The sequence below is a fragment of the Eumetopias jubatus genome, unplaced genomic scaffold (assembly GCF_037043125.1).
Source record: "Eumetopias jubatus isolate StellerSeaLion01/CBP00866 unplaced genomic scaffold, mEumJub1_p1.0 scaffold_14, whole genome shotgun sequence".
Taxonomy (NCBI): Eukaryota; Metazoa; Chordata; class Mammalia; order Carnivora; family Otariidae; genus Eumetopias; species Eumetopias jubatus.
Window position 1 is genome coordinate 63,204,612 of NW_028274820.1, and position 20,106 is coordinate 63,224,717.

At 59.2% G+C, this 20,106-nt stretch overlaps 1 protein-coding gene across 1 annotated transcript; it reads left to right on the top strand.

The window, feature by feature from the left end:
* Positions 1 to 6,368: 6,368 nt before the first annotated feature.
* Positions 6,369 to 19,663, top strand: AQP1 (aquaporin 1 (Colton blood group)). The gene is made up of 4 exons (XM_028119368.2): positions 6,369 to 6,942; positions 16,368 to 16,532; positions 16,787 to 16,867; positions 17,588 to 19,663. The coding sequence occupies exons 1-4, from the start codon at positions 6,553 to 6,555 to the stop codon at positions 17,765 to 17,767; spliced, it is 816 nt and encodes a 271-aa protein (XP_027975169.1). The 5' UTR covers positions 6,369 to 6,552; the 3' UTR covers positions 17,768 to 19,663.
* The last annotated feature ends 443 nt before the right edge of the window (positions 19,664 to 20,106 follow it).

The window sequence follows — 20,106 nt, forward strand, 5'->3', positions numbered from 1 at the left end:
CCCTGCCTGCAGGACTTGCTGGGAGCACCTGGACACTCCCTCTGGGGACACTGGCTATAGGTGAGGGGTGGGGTGGGGTGGGACAGGGGCACGGTAGCATGGGAAATCTCAAAAGTTGAGCAGACCTCAGGGGCAGACACTTTGAGGATAACAGCATTGGTTGGGGGCAGGGGTTGACGTACCTCTACACTGGCTCAGGCCCTGCTGGGAGACAGAAACCTCAGGTCCTGGGGGTCGGGAGAGCGGTGTAGAAGGCCAGCTCCCTCATGGATACTCTCTGGCTGCCCGGGTCTCTGGCTTCTTCCTCAGGGAAGGCACTTTTCTGAGTCCTTGCTGGAGTCCAAGGAGGAGATGGCCTCTCACCAAGCAGAGAAGGGAGGAGGAAGAGCCTGGGTGTGGCTAGCAGACCAGGCCTAGAGAGGAGTTTGGGGGCCTGGATTCTAGTCCTGGCTCCCTCCTGACCCGCAAAAGGACCCTGGGCATGCCACCTTGCCTCTCTGAGCCTCAGTTTCCCCATGTGTAAAATGAGGCCATCAGATCCAATGCTATCGGAGCCTCTTTTCCCAATCTTGATGCTTTATGATCTAAGAAGGCATAGATAGGAGATTTTTGAGGGCCTAGGCAGGGGGCTGGGGGCCTGGAGAGGAAGTGGAAGCTGCAGTGGCAGCCAGGCCAGGGGAGGGGGAAAAGTGTGTGTGTCCAGGGCGAGGAGATGCTCCAAAGTCACTTCCACACGTAATGAGGACTTCCCTTCCAGGGACCCACACTGCAGAGGCTGGTTCCAGGCAGAACCTGGCAAAAATGCCACCACCAGCATTTTCTGGAAGTGAGGGATGCCACCCTCCTGGCCCAGTAGGGCCTCTTCACCCGCAGGGCAGGGCTACAGAAACTGTGACTTCATTGCCTCTTCTCTCCTCTAGTCCAAGTAGAGTTGGGGGTGGGGCTGGGGGCAGCCATGTGTCCTCAGAGCGCCCTCATTCAGGCCTGGGAGTCTAGCCCATTCTCGAGTCCCTGCTCCCATCTTAGGATGTGGCATGTCAAACACTTATCGACCCTAGCAGGGCTGAGGGCAACTGTCCCCATCTTGTCTCTCTGGCTCCTCCTTTGCAGCATCAGTGGAGCCATTGCTGGAGAATTGGTAAAACATCAAAATAGAAAATTCCACTTTCCAGAAATAGGCTCGACACTGCCCCCCACCCCCCCGCCACCCCCCGGCCCCAACACACACAATGAGCACTGCTCAGGGAAGGCAGGGGTGGGGGAAGGCGGAGAAAGGAGAAGTAGCTTAGAAAGTTCCTGAATTGTTCTGCCTCTGGACAACCACTGGTGGCCCGCTAAATCCGGTTTTGATTTAAGGGGGATCGTGTGACACCTAAATGGCCAGGAGTCCTCTGTCAGACAGGGAGGGATTCACAGGCTTTGAGAGGTGGGTGCTGGTCTCTCAGGGGAATCAGAAACCTCCTGGATCATCTCCCCCACCTCTGCGCCACCCCCCCCCCATGCTCAGTCTCCAGCTCAGCTCTGCTGGGGCATGGTGGACAGGGAGGGAGAAGACCTAAGCCCTGTCCCCTAGCCTCTAGCCTCTAGCCTCACCTGCACAAGGCCATCAGGGGACGGGCAGGGGTGAGAACCGGGTCTGCAGGCGAGGATGCATGGCCTTAACCTCCATGGTCAACATGGAGGAGGGGCTCAGGAGAGGTGGTGCAGCTGGGAAGGGGAAAGAAGGAAGGTGCTTGGCAGGCAAAGAGTGTACATGGAAATATCTGGGAACAGTGAGCCTGGGGGCACAGGAACCAGGGCCCTGTCTGGAGCTGGGAAGGCGTGGTGGTGAGTGGGGAGCCTTAAGGACTGGGCTGAGGAGTGTGGGGGACATTCTGTCTTCTTTTTTGGTCTCTGTGCTCTGGACCTTGGTCCTTTCTCTGTTCCCCCAGACTCAGGGGTGGGGGGCTGGCTGAGCCTCATAGGAAGGATGACACCACACTAGTGCCAAGTTCCCGCTTTGGCCCATGCCTCCCAAGCAGTGGTGGTGGGTCGGGGGGAAGAGCCCCAGCTGTGCAGCCAAGAGCTGGGCCCACAGGTTCTAGGGCAAGGTCAGGGGAGGGATGCACCGAGTGCCCTGGTGAGGGCCAGAGCTGGGAGGTGGCAGAGGGATTCTCTGGGACAAGGCATTCTGTTATTTTTCACCCCCTCCCCGGAGCCGTATCCTGCCTTCCCAGACTCCATTAGTGCGCTCTGCCTCTGTTCAGGACAGCCTGAGCGATTCTGGAAGATTCGTCCAGCTTGCTGGTGAGCTGATGGTGACTGCATGGTCACGGCCAGTCTGTTATCAGCCGTCCCTTCCGGCTCAAACTCCATCTTCCTGGTGGGCCTCCCGGAGGGAATGAAGTCATTGTTTCCCACGACCCGGCCTGTGGTTGGGAAATCCCTGCCCTGCCCTGCCCGGGAGGGAGGGTCCACTCCCCTCAGCCCCTCTCTCCTGTGCTCCACAGAAGCTTCGGGTTAAGAGAGTGACGGCCTTGGCCACCCCCGCCCCCGGCCGTAGGTGTCTTCTCCCCCACACACAGCCTGAGGTCCTCAACCTTAGCATGCATCTGAGGACCTGTGCACCCACCCTACTCTGGACAAAGCCTGAGGTTCGCCCACGGCATCCGGGTGGGGCTAGAGCCCAGACTGTCCTGGGGACAGCCAGCTCTGACTGGAAAGCAGGCCTTGCTGGGCACGTCAGGAATAAGGCACATCTGGAAAACTGTTTTCCGAGACGGCTGCTCCAGGAGGGCCAGACAGTGCCCGGGCCTGAGTGGCTTCAGGCCCCGCCCAAGGCTCAGGAGTTGGGGAGGGGGGCGGTCCCCCCCTTATTTAGCCTGGCTCAGGCCTGTGGGATCTGGAGGCTGGGCCCGTGCCACTGCCCATGGGAGGGACACGTTGCTAACCGAGTCAGGCCACACTGGAGAAGGAGCTGGGGTGGAGGCGGCACCCTGCCCCAGAGCCCAAGCAACCAGAGCTAGTGGGGCTGCACGGGTGGGTGGCTCTGGCCTTCCCTGGCCTCTCTGTGTGTCCACTCTTGGCTCAGTGCTTCCTTCCCCATCTGTCCCTCACCCCACCCCAATTATGCAGAAAACTTGGAGATGGTCCTCTCATTTCTACCCCCACGGCCCCTGCCCATCCTTGGGCCTGGATCCCTCAGTCCTGTACTTGTTACTGGGCCCTCAGAACTCGGGTTTCTGGGGCGCCTGGGGGGCTCAGTCGTTAAGCGTCTGCCTTCGGCTCAGGTCATGATCCCAGGGTCCTGGGATCGAGTCCCACATGGGGCTCCCTGCTCAGCAGGAAGCCTGCTTCTCCCTCTCCCACTCCCCCTGCTTGTGTTCCCTCTCTCGCTGTGTCTCTCTCTGTCAAATAAATAAATAAAATCTTAAAAACAAACAAACAAAAAACTCGGGTTTCCATCTGAGAACCAGGACCATCAGGGGCCTTCCCTGACAGGCAGAGAACTGGACTGGGGTTCTAGGAATTAGGGGGGCCTGACATCTAATCCTAGCTCTGCCATTCTTTGGCAAATCACTTACCATCTGAGCATCCCAGGGTTGTGGTGAGGAAGAGCTCTCAGCCAGAGACTGTTTCCTTTCTCCCTCCCTCCCTCCCTCCCTCTCTCCTTCCCTCCCTCCCTCCGCTGCTTGGCCAGGGTTTGTGGCAGACCAGGGAGAAGAAGGTCATGGGCTTTGCGGCCTTCCTGGATCTGGGGCTCCAGTGGCAGTCCTTCTCCCTTTCACGTTGAAATTGTCAGGTCATGGTTACACAGGACCCTTTGCATTGGCGGACATGGGGGGTGAGTGAGGTGGGCATTATTCTGGAGAGGTCTGCATTCAGATGGCGCCTCCTGGTGATGGCAGTGCCTTTGCCCCAAGGAACAGAACTGTAACGGTGGGTGGCATTTAAGGCAGAGGCCATGCTGATGTGGGGGAGGGGTGGGAGACACAGTGGGTGTCCCAGGTATTGTCCTGAGGACCCTCACATCATCCTGACGTTGGTGGTACCCAATTTGCCCTGGCCAAAGTGCTTTGCCTCCTCTGGGTTCCCCAGATCCTGCCCCGCTCCAGGAGGACATGGTCCTCTGGCAAGTATGCACTCACCCACGTGCCCTGCGCAGTTACAAGCTCCACCATCCCGAGCACGCACACAGAGCCCACAGGAGGACAAGCAGCTGGGCTGTCTGGTTTGTAGCTGTATCCCCAGTGATCAGAACAAGGTGGCACATGACTTGTGCTAAGTAAATATTGGGTGGATAAGTTAGTACGTCCCACGTGACTCGCACCCGCATAGCACATCGTGCGTCCTCAGCTACGCGGGTCCTGACGTGGCCCGTGGACCTTGTCACGGAAGGCTCCTGTTGTCTCTGACATGCTGTACCCCAACGCCGGCCTGAGTCCAGTGGTCCCTGTGGGCCCTGTTGCCAGCCTCAGGCCTCCAGGCTGAGTCCTGGTACATGCCAACATCCCTCATCCCTGCACCAGGTGGAGGGCCGGGACAGAAGTGGACCCTGTCGGGGCCAGGAAGCTCAGGGGACAGGAGGACACTGTGAATGGCCAGGGCCAGGGCATGAGGAGCCCCCTGGGGTGTGGAGAGCCGAACAAGTGTTGCCCAGAGGAACGGATGTGGAGGGTTCTGGGACTGAGTTCGGGCTGAGTCCCTTTCTTGGATGGTTACTAAGGCACAGATGACCTCCAGCAGCCGGCGCTTTCTGAGCACGCAGGGCTCACCTGCCACCGTGCCGGCCCCCTGCCTTGCATGCACTCCATCCTGTACCTACAGGCCCGTAGGTGTACTTAGGTGGTCACAGCTCCCAGTGGGCCTCCTACTCCCAGCGAATCCCTGGGCGCTTTGTCACTGCTCCAGGGTGGCTGTGATGTGTGCGGCAGCCGGGCCAAAGGGCAACCCATACGGACTGGTGTCATGATCAGTAGATGGCCTCCGCACAAGAGGTGTAAGACCCGCACACTCATCCTTGCCCTACCCTTGGCACATGCAGAATTTAGAGCTGTCCTTCCCCTGGCTGAGCCTCAGTTTGCCACCTGTAAAATGAGGAGAAGCCAATACTCACGCGTAGGGCTGAGGAGGGGCTGGCCGGAGGTGGGAGGAGCGGGCCTTGAGAGGGCCCCTCTCTCCCGGGCTTGGCCTCGCCCACCTCCTGGGGGCCCCACCTTTCCCTCACCGCAGCAGGCTGGCGGACTGGCAGGAGCTCCCTGTTGCTTGTACAGCTAATCAGCTGCTGTGGGGCCTCTGGCTTGAGGATGTGCAGGGCACAGCCTGGACCACAGGGCTCTGCAGAGCGGCTCTTCCCCTCCCCCCACCCAATCTTTCCCCTTTTGCTTCTTGCCTCTGGTTCCAGTCATGTGTCGTCTTTTTCCAGGCTGTCTCTTCACCCTCTGGGCTCCCTGGCTGTCTCTCCTTCTCAGCCTGGCCTGAGATCTCTCTCTTTCACTTCCACTGTTGTGGGGATTCTCCTTCCCTTTTACTCTTTCATTCTGCCCGTCTGTCTTCCCCTGTCTGTCTGTCTTCTCTCCTCTTCCCTTCTCTGGCTGCGTCTCTGCCTCTTTCTTTGTCTTGGGTCTTCTCTTCTTCTCTCCTCTTTCCCTCCTGGCTCCAGGCTAGCTTGCCATTCCTTCACTCTCCCCTGTGGTCTGCCAGCATGCAGCTTTTGAGAGGAAAATCCTAAACTGCCCCCACTTTCTCTGTTAGTTCAAATTTCTCCGGAAGCTTGAGGGCTCCCAGAGTGGGTACTTCCCACGTCCTTGCCTATCGCAGGCCTGCCCTTGACCATAGAGTGCAGGGTGGGCCACAGATGAGCTCTCTGTGCCTCCTAATGCCTCTGTGCCCCCATCAACTGGGCCTGGCCTGTGGTGCTGGGGCCCTGGGACATCCCTAAAGTGACATCCAGTGGCCAGGCCTGGGCTGGGGTGCAGGAGGCCCTGAATGCCCCCTGGGGACCCCTGGACCCGTGGTCTCTAACGCCACTGTGGGATGGGATGGGGATGGCAGGCAAGCAGGATCATGGTGCCCCGCCTCCAGGGAAGGCAGCGTCCACCTGCTGAGTCCAGCCCGCCCACCCCGCCCCATCCAGAGCCTCTGGCTCTGCCCATGGGCACCCCCTGAGCTTTGCACATAGGGCGGGACACCTGGATTTCTCTGGCCCCCTGAGTGGGGCCAACTTGGAGGAATTTCCCAAAGCCTATTAGAGCAGTGGCTGCCTCCTGCCTGCCTCCTCGAGTTGGGCAGGGCTGAGGGCGGTTGGAGAGAGGGAGGGAGGGGGGAGAGGAGGGAGGGAAAAAAGTTGGCAGGCCGACAGCAGAGCTGTGTCTGCATCCATCGCTGAGAGGAGGCCTGTGCAGTGTGGGGCGGGCCAGGAGCAAGGAGAGGCCTTCCTCCCTTTGTGCTCCCCCTCTCCTCCCGCCCCCCCCCACCCCTGGGCCCTATAAATAGGCCCAGCCCGGGCTGTGGCTCAGCTCTCAGAGGGAGTGGAGCACCAGGCAGCGGTCTCCAGCTGAGCCCCCTGCCAGCATGGCCAGCGAGTTCAAGAAGAAGCTCTTCTGGAGGGCGGTGGTGGCCGAGTTCCTGGCCATGACCCTCTTCATCTTCATCAGCATCGGTTCTGCCCTGGGCTTCAATTACCCGGTGAAGAACAACCAGACAGCAGGTGCGGCCCAGGATAATGTGAAGGTGTCACTGGCCTTCGGGCTGAGCATCGCCACCCTCGCCCAGAGTGTGGGCCACATTAGCGGTGCCCACCTCAACCCGGCCGTCACGCTGGGGCTGTTGCTCAGCTGCCAGATCAGCATCCTCAGGGCTGTCATGTACATCCTTGCCCAGTGCGTGGGGGCCATCGTGGCCACCGCCATCCTCTCAGGCATCACCTCCGCCCTGCCAGACAACTCGCTCGGCCGAAATGAGGTAAGTGGGGTGGCCCCAGGCGCTGGGGCTCTGGAGCGGAGCAGAGATAGCAGGAGGTCTCATCCTCCACCCATTGAGCGGATGGGGACACTGAGGAGCAGAGAGGATGCAAGGTGGCTGGAGGTCATGCGGACTTGCAGCTGGAACTCAGCTACACCTGCGGCCCAGAGCCCAGTTTTTGCCAGGCACTGTGGGAAGCTGAGACCCAGAGCAGAAAAGTCTGGCCAACGTCCCCTGCGGGCGTCTGTTGCAGGGATGAAGCTCTAGAGGCAGCTTACACTAGGGCCAGCAGTTCCTCACCCCTCAGCTATAGTTTCCTGCCCCCCCCACCCCAGCCCGGCCGGGGCAGCCAGCTCCCTCTTCCTACGGCCTGGACCCTGGGGAGACACTGCCCGCTCTGCCCAGATGCCCGGCACGGCTGCGCCAGGGGGGCGAGTGTGCAAGCAGGACCCAGGTGGGCGGCCCCACGGGCCTCCAGCTTGCCCCACATTCACACAGGTGCCCCAACAAACTGCCTTCAAGGAGAAAGCCCCTCCTGCTCCTCGACCCCCAGGAATTAGACCAAGCTGGGGGGTTGGGGGGAGGGGTGAAAACACTCTCTGGGCTGTTGGCAGGTGGTTTTCCTGGATGGCGGTGTGGGGTGGTGGCCGGGGGGGGGGGCATCTTGCCTCCTGTCTGCGCTCCTCTCTCTGTCGCCAGACACCGTGAGGTGTGGCACGTGTGTTTGTGTGTGTGAGCAGTGTGTACACGTGGCTGCGTAAGCTACGCGTGCCCGTGTGCGCCCGGGTCTGGGAGTGTGTCTGCGAGTGTTAGTGCTGTGGCGGGACTGGGTGGGGGTGAGTGTGTACCTGTGCGTCCCCACTGCTGCTGGCTCCAGCGGGCTCTGGGCGGGGGCACGAATGGTAAGCTGATGTTGGTGGGTGGGCGGCGGACCGCTGTAAAGAACTCCTCCTGGGTGGCCGGTGGTGGCACTTGCTTGCTGTCGCCGACCTGGGCTTTTCCAGACCCCCGGCCAAATGCAGACTCAGACCCGGCTTGGGCCGCCGCAGGGGGGACATTTGGCCTCAGAGAGGCTGAGGAAGGCTTGGAGGGTGACTTCCCAGGGAAGGGGGGAGGCGCAGGAGCACAGAGGAGGAATGAGATCTCCAGAGAGGCGGCTGTCCCGGCCAGGGCACGGCAGACGGGCGTAGGGGCAGCGAGCCGGCCTGCCAAGGGCTCCTCAGAGACGGTGGTCTGTGATTATAGCAATTGCTCTCTCGCTTCCCAAAGTTCAGAGCCTGGCGCTGCCTCTGTGGGGAGGCTTGGGAAGGTCGCGGGCAGAGGGCAACTGGCCCGGCCTTGCCACGGGGGGATTAGCACTTCTGGTGTCACAGTGGCACCTTACCCAGCCCCCTTGCAGAGCCAACTGCTGCTCAGCCCAAGATTGAAGATTAGCCTGCAGGCTGGAGTTTAGACTTTAGTCAGGAAAGACATGGTGGAGGTGGGTGGAAGGGAGGGGACCTCTGGCAGGCCACGTTCCTCCAAGCCTCAGTCTCTGCAGAGGGGCAGAGCCTGGTGACCTGAGGGAGTGGCCCCTGGGTAGGGTCAGGTTCACAGCAGGGCTCGCTGGGCATGATGGCTCGGGAGAAGAGGTCTTCAAAGGGGTGGGGTTGAATCTCCGCAGGCCTTCTGTGCCGTCTTGGCCCCTCCTTCTCAAGGGACAGGCATCTATTGGCCGACTTTGTGTTCTAACTTGGGCATCGCAGGTAGAGGCAGGGAGGGTGGCCACTGACTCTGGCATCTTGATCTGGCCACACCCTGCTCCAGTGTCCCTTCCCTTCCCTGGCCTCCATTTCTCAGAGTTACCCTGATGCTGGGGCTGGGCAGGTTGCAGGTGGGGGAGAAAAACGGACAGGCTCAAGCCAGGGGCAGCCCCGGTCTGGGAGACAAGCACTCCAGGTTCAAGTCCTGTCTGCTGCTAATCTGTTGAGTTTCCTTGGAGCTGAGGACCCTGAGACTCCAAGAGGGAACCTAGGCCTCTAGATATTTCTTGGCTCCGCCGATACCTCCAGCAAGCTCACTTCGGGGACTTGAGTTTAATTATCACCCTTCCCAGGAGGGTCTGGCTAAGAGGACCCCAAGAAGGGCCATGCTGAACGAAGGGTACTGAGAGTTGTGGTGGGGTGCAGGCACTGTCCTGTCTACACCATGGAAGTTGGGGGTTCAGAAGCACAAGCCCTGGGCCTAGAAACAGAAAGCATCTCTCCCAAGGGCTCCTGTCAGACACTGGACCTGGGATCTGAAGGGATCTAGCAGGTGGCCCCAATGCCTCAAGAAGGGCAGAGAACGGTCTATGCAGCAAGTGATACACTCTTTCCTCTTGGGCCTGGGACCCCACCCTGGCCCAAACCTAAGTGGAGCCCTTTGTTGGCATGGAGATTCCTAAGGAAAATAGGGAAAGAAGAGGCAGGAAGTGGTTGGGGTGAGTCAGGGGGTGTCCCCGGGGGCATGGTGGGGACAACTTTCTTCTCACTGAGTCAGGGCTTGGGATACGCCCTGGAGAGACCCTGGGCCTCTGTCCCGCCTGTAGGATCCTGGCTGGTTCTAAGAGCCAAACCCCAATTTCGGCCCGAAGTGAGAGTGTCAGAGGCAGGGGTTGGTGGCCTTACCTGCCCCTGCCCTAGCCAGACGCTACCATGCTTCATGCCAGCACCCTTGCCTGTGTGGCCTCAGTTTCCGTCTGTGAAGTAGGGACATAGCAGGGCGTGGCTGGGCTCTGGGAAATGGAAGATGCTCACAAACCGGGGAGTCCTGACTGTTAGCCAGCTCTTTTTTTCCTTCCCGTCTCTGGCTCGCTCACCCATGCTCCCTGCAAACCGGACTGGGACCACTGGGGGCCCGGCAGGGGCTGAGTCAGCCAGCTCCCCACCCCTGGGCGACCAAGGCCCCGGCAGGCAAGATAAGCCCCTCGCACAGCTGCCTGCGATATAGGGCAGGAGGCCGGTGTGATAAGAGGTGTCAGGGCTACCAGGGAACTTCTGTCTTGGAGCCGTGGGGAGGGCCAGGAAGGCTTCACCGAGGAAGTGCCATGGGAGGCTGAATGTGGAGACTGGGAAAGGGGCTTCCGGGCAGAGAAAGGGCGTGAGCACAGGCAAGGTGGCAGTGGGAGCTCAGGGTCAGGGAGTCACGAGGGGTGGGGGGGAGCTGGTGGGCGTGGGGGTCAGGGTGGGGGGCTGGGGCTCTGGAGAATGGACGGTCAGGATTCAGGCCAGTGTCTGCCTGTGTCCGAGAGGGGACTGGATGCCTGGCTGTCCCCAAGCCTGGGATTTGGGGCAGGGGGCGGGGGCTTCAGGCAGAGGGTAAACCTTCCCTCTTCAGGGTCTTCTCTCAGCCCTGCTGATTCTGGGTCTGACTGCCTGGGGACTGCTTCTGTCTGCTACACCCAGGGCCTGACCTCAGCCCTAAACTCTCCCCTTCCCCAGTTTCCTGGGCTCGGCTTCCCCAACCGCCGAGTGAGAGGGTTGTCCCTGGCCCCCTCCCCCGCACTGGCCACGAGTCCTTCCAGGGTTGAGGGACCCTCCGCCTCCACCGGAGTTGGGGGTGCCTTGGGGAAAGGGAAGCCAGTTTTTAGACGGACGTGCCCAGAGAGGGGGCCGGGGGCTGGGTGGTGGTGCCCTAGCTGGGACATATAATTACAGTTTCCAGCCAGAACCAGATGAAGGGGAGGGCGTAGAGAGGCAGGAGCTTTGTGGTGGAAACTTCCCTCACCACAGAAAATTCTGAGGCAGTTTCCCTTGTGAGGGCCCTTGGAGCAGCCCTGCTGGCCCCAGGTTGCCCACCCCAAAGCCTGGCCTTACCCAGGGCTCACTCTAGGAACCCCTTGTCTGAAAGGACAATGCCATGAGAGGGGATGTGGCCTGCTGGAGCACCCCAGTCTGCAGGGCCTCACCTTCCGCCTGGTGCCCCCAGGACACAGCCTCCCTCTCATGCCTTGAGCCCTTAGTTCATTGCAGACCGATTCCATGGAGTGCCCCCCAACCTGAGCTCAGCCCTAGAGTGCTCCCCACTTTCTCTAGGGTCCCACCCAGTGGGGGGGTTCCTTCAGCATCAGCCACCAGGGCTTTCCCCAGGCCGGTGAAACATGCCCCACACCCACCCCTTAGGGATTGGCTTGGGAAAGCTTTCCCCAAGAGCCCCCTGTTCTTGCCGGCAGAGCCTCCCTGGGTGGGGCATGGTCCCTGCCCTCTGGAAGTGCCAGTGGGTTCTGGGGCCTCCTGAATAGCTGGGGCTGAGTCAACACGCCTGCAGGTGTGGGCAGGAAAATGTTGTCATGGTCAATGTCCCCTCAGCCAGGGCTCCTCTCCGGGGACTGGGGGGCTCTTTGCCCCACAGTGGTGCTTAGGGGGTTAAGTGAGGGGCCAGCTTCACATTACCAAGGAGCTGCAGTCCAGTTGAGTCAAGAACCCCAACTCAAAAGATGGTAGAAAAGACTGGAAAATGCCCCATTCCCAGTAGCAGCTCCTCTCAGTGCCTGAAATCCCACCACTAGAACAAGAGAGAGGCAGATGTAATTGGGAAGGGGCTGCCCCCGAGTCTGTAAGCTCCCTGTTGTTAGGGTGTGCGGGTAGAATCGGCTTGCTTCCAACTGCTCTGGGAGGGAGGTCCGGTAACAGGCTTTACATATTGAGACTCAGATGGCTCTGTGGAAATCCTGCACTGACAACCCTGGCCGGGAGGGTGACTGTGGGCCCTGGGGGCAGGGGTCCCATGTCAGGCGGGGAGGAATCCTGGGGCTAACGCCTCCATTTTACTGATCAGGAAACTGAGGCCGCAGAGGCATTGAGATTGTTAGGTTGCGTAGCGGGGCAGGGCAGGGCAGGACTGTGCCCCCAGCCTGCCTCCTGGCCCTTGGTTCTTTCTGCTGCTCCTGCTCACATGCTCAAAGCGCACATGCTCACACTTCACCGACACACACACACACACACACACACACATACACACACACACACGCACGGCACGGGGGGGCACACGCAGGTGGGTGTAGAGCACATTCACAAGCCTGGGTGGTTCCACTCAGGCCCTGGGATCCCAAGAGGGGGGTGTAAGTGCTCCTCAAGGGAGCCTCTTCCTTTCCCTGGCAGGAGGGTGGGGACGCCCTGGAGTAAGGAAAAGAAGGAGGGAGGGAGGGAGGGAGGAAGCCATTGCTTTGTGTATTGTTTCTTGTCAGGAAGATGAAGTGGCTTCTGGGAGCCTATTGGACCCTCTGAAATCTGCGGCTCGCTCTCTGTCCCTCAAGGGGGACCTCCTTCTCTTCTCCGCCCCTCTCCCCAGCCAGTGGTGGCACCTGTGATGTCAAGGGACAGGGTGACACATTCAGAAATGCCACCAGATGCACAGCACAGTCACGCAGGGTCACATGCCACAGAGAGACCCCCCCAGACACACAGAGCCCCCCGTGCCAAGAGACGGCTCGTGTGTGATCGGGATTCTCAGAGACAGCTGGAACGCCCGGGCCAATACACGACTAAGTCGGTCCGCATGTCCACATGGGGGCTTTACAAAGAGAGTGGGTATTCTCAAATTTGGGGTGCAGGACTTTATGTATTTTCCTTAAATCAAGCTTGTTAATTATGTGGCTCAAATCCTTCCCGTTGGTGCTATTTATAGTGTCTGATTGCTTTAGTCTATCCATCTCTAAGAGCGGGCTGGTGAACTCTTTCACTCTGGTGGCTGACTGATCAGGCTCACCTTACAGGTCTGTTGGTTGTCATTTTTTTAGGCTGTCTTGTCTGGTGCATATAGGCTTAGAATTTATGTAGCTCTTTGATAGACTTGTCATTCAATTATGATGTAATCAGTCCTCTTAATGTCTAATGAAAAAGAAAAGAGTCACACCCAGACACATACGGTCACCCCCAGATCCTGCAGACACCAACCTACAAAGATACACAGAGGCCCACAAAGCGTTGGTTACCCGGAGGGCCATGGACACAGGAATACCCATCAAAGGGTGACATGAGGGACCCACTGAGGTCCCCCTCGCTGTGAGTGCTGAGTCCTGGAGGCATTGGGCAAGCAGGGCAGGCCTTGATGTCTCCCCTCCCCTGTTATTTGAGCCTGGATGCTCAGAGTACAGCCAGGCCAGTTCTGGAACCTGCTGTTGCCCAAGGGTGGGACACCAGGGTGCCCGGGTCGAGTTGGGGCCCTGGGCCTAGGAAGCGACCTTGGTCATTCTGTCCATGGGCAGCAGGGATGGGTTGAGGACCACTGTCTAGAGAGGTCAGCCCTGTACACCTTCCCCCCGCTGCCCCTGCTGCTGTCCCGGGGCCTGGGTCACGCTGGCTGCTATAGACCCATCTTCCAGCCATTCCTCAGTCCAAGATGGGAACAGCCGGGTCCCTTGACTGGTCCTGTAGATAGTCAGTATCCTTGGCTGGGACAAGATGGCTTTGCTATCTCCTCCCTGGGACTCAGCCTCCTCATTCATTACCTCACGGAGGCTTGCACGGCCTGCCCTGTAAGACCCACAAAGACTAATGGTCTCCCAGCCAGAAAGCCAGTAAACCTGCCCTGAGTCCAGAGAGTGTCCCTGGAGCCAGGCTGCCTCCAGAGAGGGTGGAAGTTCTAGAAAATTAGCATTATCTGCAACTTCTGTCACTACAGCAAGTGTCCCGTCTGGGGTCCAGGCAGCAAGATGGGAAGGTCTCCCCACTCTGTCCTCACCAAGCCCCCAGGCCAGGGGTCTGAGGTGCCCAGAGAAGAGGCAGGAGGCTTACTTCCCTGAAAGAGTTGCAGGTGGTTCAGTGAGAGCATGATGGCACAGCCTCAGAAGTTAGTTCCAGCCAGGCACCGGGGGAAGCTTCTTGGAGTCGGTGGGGTCTGAACTGGGCCTTGAGAGTGGCCTTACATGGATTTGATGTGCGAATGGAGACTCTGCTTCTTTCTGATGCTTCGGATTCAATGTGGGGCTTATTCTGTTGTTCATACTTATATTCATAAAACTGATTGTTGGGAATTTTTTTTGGAAGGCGGTTTTGTCAGTGACATATAAGCCCTAGGCTGGGCACAACTCCCTGGGGATGTGCTTTTTTTTTTTTTCCAATACCAAGTGACCACAACTGAGATTAGCCCTATTTAAGCAATTGTTTCAGATTTAATGGGTTGTGAACAGTAACATATTTTGAATTTTTACCTGCTTTCTTCTGGACATTGACTTTCAGCAGACCTTTATCCCTTACAGTTCTGAATTATCAAGTTTTGCCAGATGTAAGTCACACAAGTGTGTTAGTGGTCAAAGGAGAAGCGGTCAGTAGACATTGAAGCAATCAGGGGAGGCTTCCTAATGGTGGTGGTGATGGCTATCGGGAGAGGAAGTTCGTCAACCCATGTGGTTCTGAGCTAAAGACTCTGAGTGGTCAGGAAGGGGGTATAACACAGAGTTCACAGGGCAGGTGGTCACCCCCTCTGCTTCCCGTGGACTCAAAGGGCTGGGCATGGCACAGGGCCCCTGGCTCTGCTCACTGCATGAAACCCTGTGCCTTTGGGCAGAGCAGGGGCTGGGGTACTCAGACCTAGTTAAGAACTGGGGGAGGAGATGAGCTTGCCCAGGCCACAACTGTGAGAGGGTGGGGACGTGGGAGGCTAGGAGGCAGGAACCACTTAGATCAATGGCTCCATTAATCAGCATGCCGGGCCTGGTTTCAGGACTCCCGCCAGCTAGCAATTAGGCTGAGCCTGGAGAGCAGAGAGCAGGAAGAGGAGGCTTGAGTTTCCTGAAGCCTGTCAGGAGGGTAGGTGTGAGTGTGGACGGGCGTCTGTACAGTTGGCCCAGTCTCACAGGCCTCTCCTCCATGGAGCTCATCCTGGCTCCAGGCAGGCCTCGCTTGGGTCTGCACAATCCTATGCAGGGTCCCTCCCCTTCCACCTGTCCGCCAGGGCTGGGGATAAGGTGAGAAAGAACCAGAACAAAGCCACAACTATCCCGGTCCCTCCTGCCTCTGCAGCCCTTCCCAAATGCCCTAAGACCCCCCTCCCCACCCCATTGCCTTGGAAACTCCAGCCACTCTGGAAAGTGGGCAGGGAAAGCTATTTTACAGATGGGGAAACTGAGGATCAGACTGGGGAAAGGCCATGGCTATGGCACCAGCAAGAAGGAGAGTCAGGACTTGAACACAGGCCTTCTGCCTCCACCACCCAACCTTGGGATGGGAAGAAAACTGGGCATTGCCCAGAGGGCTGGCTGGGCTGAAGGGTTACAGTGCTGGGGTCCACCAGGAAAAGCCTAGAGCTGGGGCTGCAGCCCAGGGGAGGGGATGTGAGTCACTTTCCCTGTGACCCAGGACTGCAGACAAAGGCGGGAAGAGAATTGTTCTTGTAAGATGGCCTCAGGGTGAGCTTGAGAAAAACTCCGGGGGGGTGGTGGGGGTGGGTTGGAAGAGGGCCCCCACCTAGGCTTTTATAAAATGCCCTCCGGCTTTGGAGGACCACCCCCTCTCCCTTCGTTCCCAGGATGAGACTTCAAGTTCAGGCTTATTTGGACACACCAACTCTGCCTGGGGGAAGGCAGACCGCGTGGCCACATCCGGACATCTCTGCCAGTGGGCCTTTGCCCATGTGGCCCAGTTCCCCTCTGTGGGTGCACCTGGCCCCTGGGACCCCCACAAAGGGGAGGTTGCCGGAGCTCCCTGGGGAGGGGTCTCCCTGGTGCAGCTGCAGGGGGAGGGCTCTGGTGACCTCATGGCAGCTCCCATTCCCTTCTTTTTCCATGAGTCATGTTTCTAAAAGTGGCCCAAGAGCAAGTGGCAGCCAGACGGTAGTGGCGGGGCCTATGTGGCCAGGGAGAAGGAGGGGAGCTTGTCCAGGAACGAGACGGAGAGGGAGGGGAAGACAGGGAGGGCAGAGAAGAAATGGGAGAGACAGACAGAGGTGAGGTAGGAGACAGAGGGCGGGGCAACAAGGGAGCCGGGCACAAGGAGAGAGACTAAGGGAGCTGGGCCAGCTAACTGAGGAAGACCCTCCCCCAGCTCTGGGAGCTTTAGATGCAGCAGGGGATGGGGTGGAATGTTCTGGACTTGTGGGGTGTGAAGCAATGTGTCCAGGTGGGCCCTCCCACATCTGGGACTTGCCCCTCGCCTCGGGTACTCTGGTACCCCAGGATGCTCTGGTTGGCTGGAGCGGGATGCAGGCTTCTCTGGCCTCGGTAGAGTGCTGCAGGGTGGAGGCAGGTACCAGGGGCTGAGCTGGCACCTCCTCAGAGGTGTGGAAGGGACAAAGCTTGGTGTTCACTACCAGCGGTGTGTGCTTGGGTGGGGCCTGGCCCCCTCTGGGCCCAGCTGGGGGCTAATGTGATGGGCTCCAAGGGCACTGAGTTGCCAGGGCCTGGGGGGCCTGGGACACCGGCCCCACCTCGCCTGCTCACTGAACCTCGCGGCCCCTCTTCCCTACAGCTGGCCCCTGGTGTGAACTCTGGTCAGGGCTTGGGCATCGAAATCATTGGCACGCTGCAGCTGGTGCTCTGTGTGCTGGCCACCACTGACAGGAGGCGCCGGGACCTCGGGGGCTCGGGCCCTCTCGCCATCGGCCTCTCTGTGGCCCTGGGACACCTGCTGGCGGTGAGTGTGGGGCCTTCCCAGGTGGGAGCGGGGGCAGTTGGGGTACCCTGTCGTTGGCAGGGGGCTGGGGCCAGGGTCCTGCTCTGAGAGGGCAGCACAGGGGCCTCCTGACCATCTTTCTGGGTCAGTGTGCCCCTCTCTTTCTGGGTCTAATTGTCACCTCCGTGTTTCCTCTCTGTGTGTTACTGTGTCTCCTCCCGCTCTGTCTGTTTCTCTGGCTCTCCCCCTTCCGCCTCCTGCCCTTCCCCTTGCAGATTGACTACACGGGCTGCGGTATTAACCCCGCCCGGTCCTTCGGCTCCTCCGTGATCACGCGTAACTTCAAGGACCACTGGGTAAGGGGTCGGGGGGATATCCCCTGGAGCGGGCGAGGGGTTTTGGTACCGAGTGGTGGTTCCAACTCCACTCTGCAGCATCCTCTCCCATCACGGACGCTCTGGGAGACAGAAACGGGGGAGGAAATTGGGAAACCAAGGCCTGACATGGGGGTGGTGGGGTGTAGCATCCCAGCAGCGTGGTGGAGAGCCAGGCCCGATCGTGGGTTGGGGCCCCTTTCCATTCAGTGTGACATGGGCAGGCTGCCGACCCTCCGGTACCTGCCTTCCCTGAGCGGTGAAGTGGGGGTGTTGTGGCACCTACTTACCTCCCAGGGTGGCTTCTGGGACAGATGGCCTCACCACCTGTAGATTGAGCACTCAATCTCAGAGTCAGCACTCAACGGAGGTAGCTGTTCTGCCCGTCGACGTGTCTGTTTCGGGCCACCGTTTATTAAGCTAGACATTCCTGTGGCCCTTCGGAAGCTGGGGAGGGGTGGGCAGGGCTGGTCTAGTCACGCCAGGCACCCTGAGTGGGGGCACACAGAGGCGAGGAGAGGCCCACTATCAGCGTCCTGGCTTGGGCCAGCTCCGGGGGCTCTGCAATCAGGACACTGGGGTTCAACACTGCCTGCCTCTGAATCCAGGCACAGGTGGGGAGAGAGCCCATGCCATGGGGTGGTGGGGGGCTGTCTTCAGGGCAGGCGTCCCACCCTCTGAGCATACCTGCTCTGTTCCTAGGTTTTCTGGGTGGGGCCGTTCATCGGGGGAGCCCTGGCCGTGCTCATCTACGACTTCATCCTGGCCCCACGCAGCAGCGACCTCACGGACCGCATGAAGGTGTGGACCAGCGGCCAGGTGGAGGAGTACGACCTGGAAGGCGACGACATCAACTCGAGGGTGGAGATGAAGCCCAAATAGAGAGGCTCTGGCCCGGGCACCCCCGTGGGGGCGGGGCAGGGGCGGGCAGAGGGCGGGGAGGGTGAAATCATGTTGTAGACACTCTGACAAGCTGGCCACCGTCACTTCCCAAAGATCCTCCAGCACTGTGTGGTCAAGCCTGGTTCGGGGCTGTTTCTATCACTTTCTTTCTCTGTCTCTGTTTCCTGGCCCCAGGGCTTCCTGGGGACCACGACTGACCAATCACTCACTCCCTTGAAGCCACAGAGGAAGTGAAAGAGAGGGACCCACCCTGCTAAGCTGTCCCCTCAGAGTGTGACGGAAGGTGTGCCAGGAAGTCCCTCATCCCAGAGCTGCTGCACAGCTCATCTGCTGCAGGGGTCTGGGGCGCCACTGTTGTTGCTTTGTGCCTTTGGGCGTGGCCCTCCTTCTTCTGGAACATGCCCTCTGCCCCCAAGGGTGCTCTGAGGGGAAGAGATGGCAGGAGGTGCCGAGTCAGAGGCAAGCGGCCGGCCGGCTTCGTTCCCGCAGTTTGGCTCGCCTCCAGCCCCACCTCCGCCCCCAGACTTGCTGCATGGCCTTGCGATCATCCATATCTTAGGGTCCATATCTGTAGGCGGCAGGGACAGGGAGAGCTCCACGGACCCGGGGCCTTTCTATTCTTTAAGTGTAGATACTCTATGGGTTCTAGAAGATGTAGTATGGACCAGCACTTCCTCCACTTGCCCTGGTTCTTTCCCGAGGGGAGAGCTGTAGTATACATCTGTGTGAACACATGGACATATGCATACATGGTTCAAAGCAGAGACCAACAGACAGCCCAGGCCCTGAGAAGTCCCTGTTCCCAGGGAGCAGGGCCGACCCCTATGCAGCGGGGACAGGGTCTGCTGTCGCAGGATGGTGCCAGATGGAGCTCGAAGGAGCAATACCCATGCTGCTTCACTGGGTTTTAGTTGGCCTTTCCCATCTCTCATTGCATCATCTTAATCACCATGTGATTCTCCACTTCCTCCTGCCAGTGTAGACACAGGTCACGCTTATGCAGGTGTGTGTTTATTAAAGGGCAGTTGGTTATCAGAAGCCCCACGCCCGAGGACAGATGACCATGATGCAGATCAGCCCACGGAGGCACATGGCCCTTGCTGGACCCTGAGGGGGGTTTCTAAGCCCCCAGCTGATCCTGAGGGGGGAGGAGGAGCTGATTCCCTCCCCTATTGCTGAACTCCTGGTTGGAGGCATTTGGGGCAGCTGGGTGACCTGCACAGGCTCCCTGTGTGACCCCAGGCCACAGCTTTCCCTTCTCATTTACCTGGAAGGGACAGTCAGCCCTGGCCTGATGATGTAGATATCAGTGCAGCCCAAGGACACTTCAGAGGAGAGAGTCTGCTTTGGGGGCAGCTGTCTCCACAGTCTATTCAATCCCATCAGGGCCAGAGCAGGTCCCCCAGCATGCCTGTAGGCATGATGGTGACAAAACCCAAGTGACTCCCATCTGCAGATTATCTAGAAGCAGCAGGACAACCAGGTAACCCTAAATGGTCACCGACCCATCATAACATCTACACACTCTCTTCTCCATTCCCTAGCAGGGACTTCTAGCTCATTTAACAGATAAGGAAACTGAGGTCCAAGGTCCCACAGCTAGGTAATGACTTGGCCAGGCCTAGCAACCAAGGCCATGTCTCTGGCTACTCCCTGGACCATGAGACTGACCCCTCTTATTCCCAGCTGGGCAGCGGTCAGAAGCCAGGAGGGGTGAGGGTCGTGCTGGAGGGGAGAGGGGGGCAGACCCACTTCCTGCCTGGTTCTGACTGCTACATACCAGACCCTGCATCTGTCTGCTCTGCATAGATGTCTCTTTGGAATCGGAAGTTCATTATATGTTAAGAAAATAAAGGAAAATGACTTATAAGGTCATCTGGGCTTCCTGTAGTTTTTCCTCTTTGGCTACTGTGTTCCTATGAAGGATCTTGGGGTTGAAGAGGAGATTGGTGCCCACACTGCAGACCCAGTCTGAGGGGGAGCCATTGCCTGCCCTCCTGCCCCGAGGATGCCTGGTCCCAGTGGGCAGACACAGCCTCACCCCAGAACTCCACCTGAGCAACACAGGGTCCTGCCCCCCATAGGGGCCATTTTTGGTGATGGAGTGTGAAAGACATGGGGGAAAGCAGGACTGAAGTGTGACAGGCCCATCAACCCCTCTGCCCTCCTCAGAGCATGGCTCAGGGAGCACCAGGGGCCGCTCGGGTGTCCATCCCTCTGTCCCTCCACTCCCATTCCCGGCCCCACCCACGTCTGTGTTGCGTAGTGGGACCCAAGGTTTTGCCAAGAGCTCACGCATCAGAACTGAGTGAAGTTGC

Bases quoted from the DNA above. Each gene is read 5' to 3' on its own strand.
- AQP1 (XM_028119368.2), top strand. From the start codon at position 6,553: ATGGCCAGCGAGTTCAAGAAGAAGCTCTTCTGGAGGGCGGTGGTGGCC. The intron at 6,943-16,367 runs GTAAGTGGGGTG...TCTTCCCTACAG, and splicing joins ACTCGCTCGGCCGAAATGAG to CTGGCCCCTGGTGTGAACTC. The intron at 16,868-17,587 runs GTAAGGGGTCGG...CTCTGTTCCTAG, and splicing joins GTAACTTCAAGGACCACTGG to GTTTTCTGGGTGGGGCCGTT.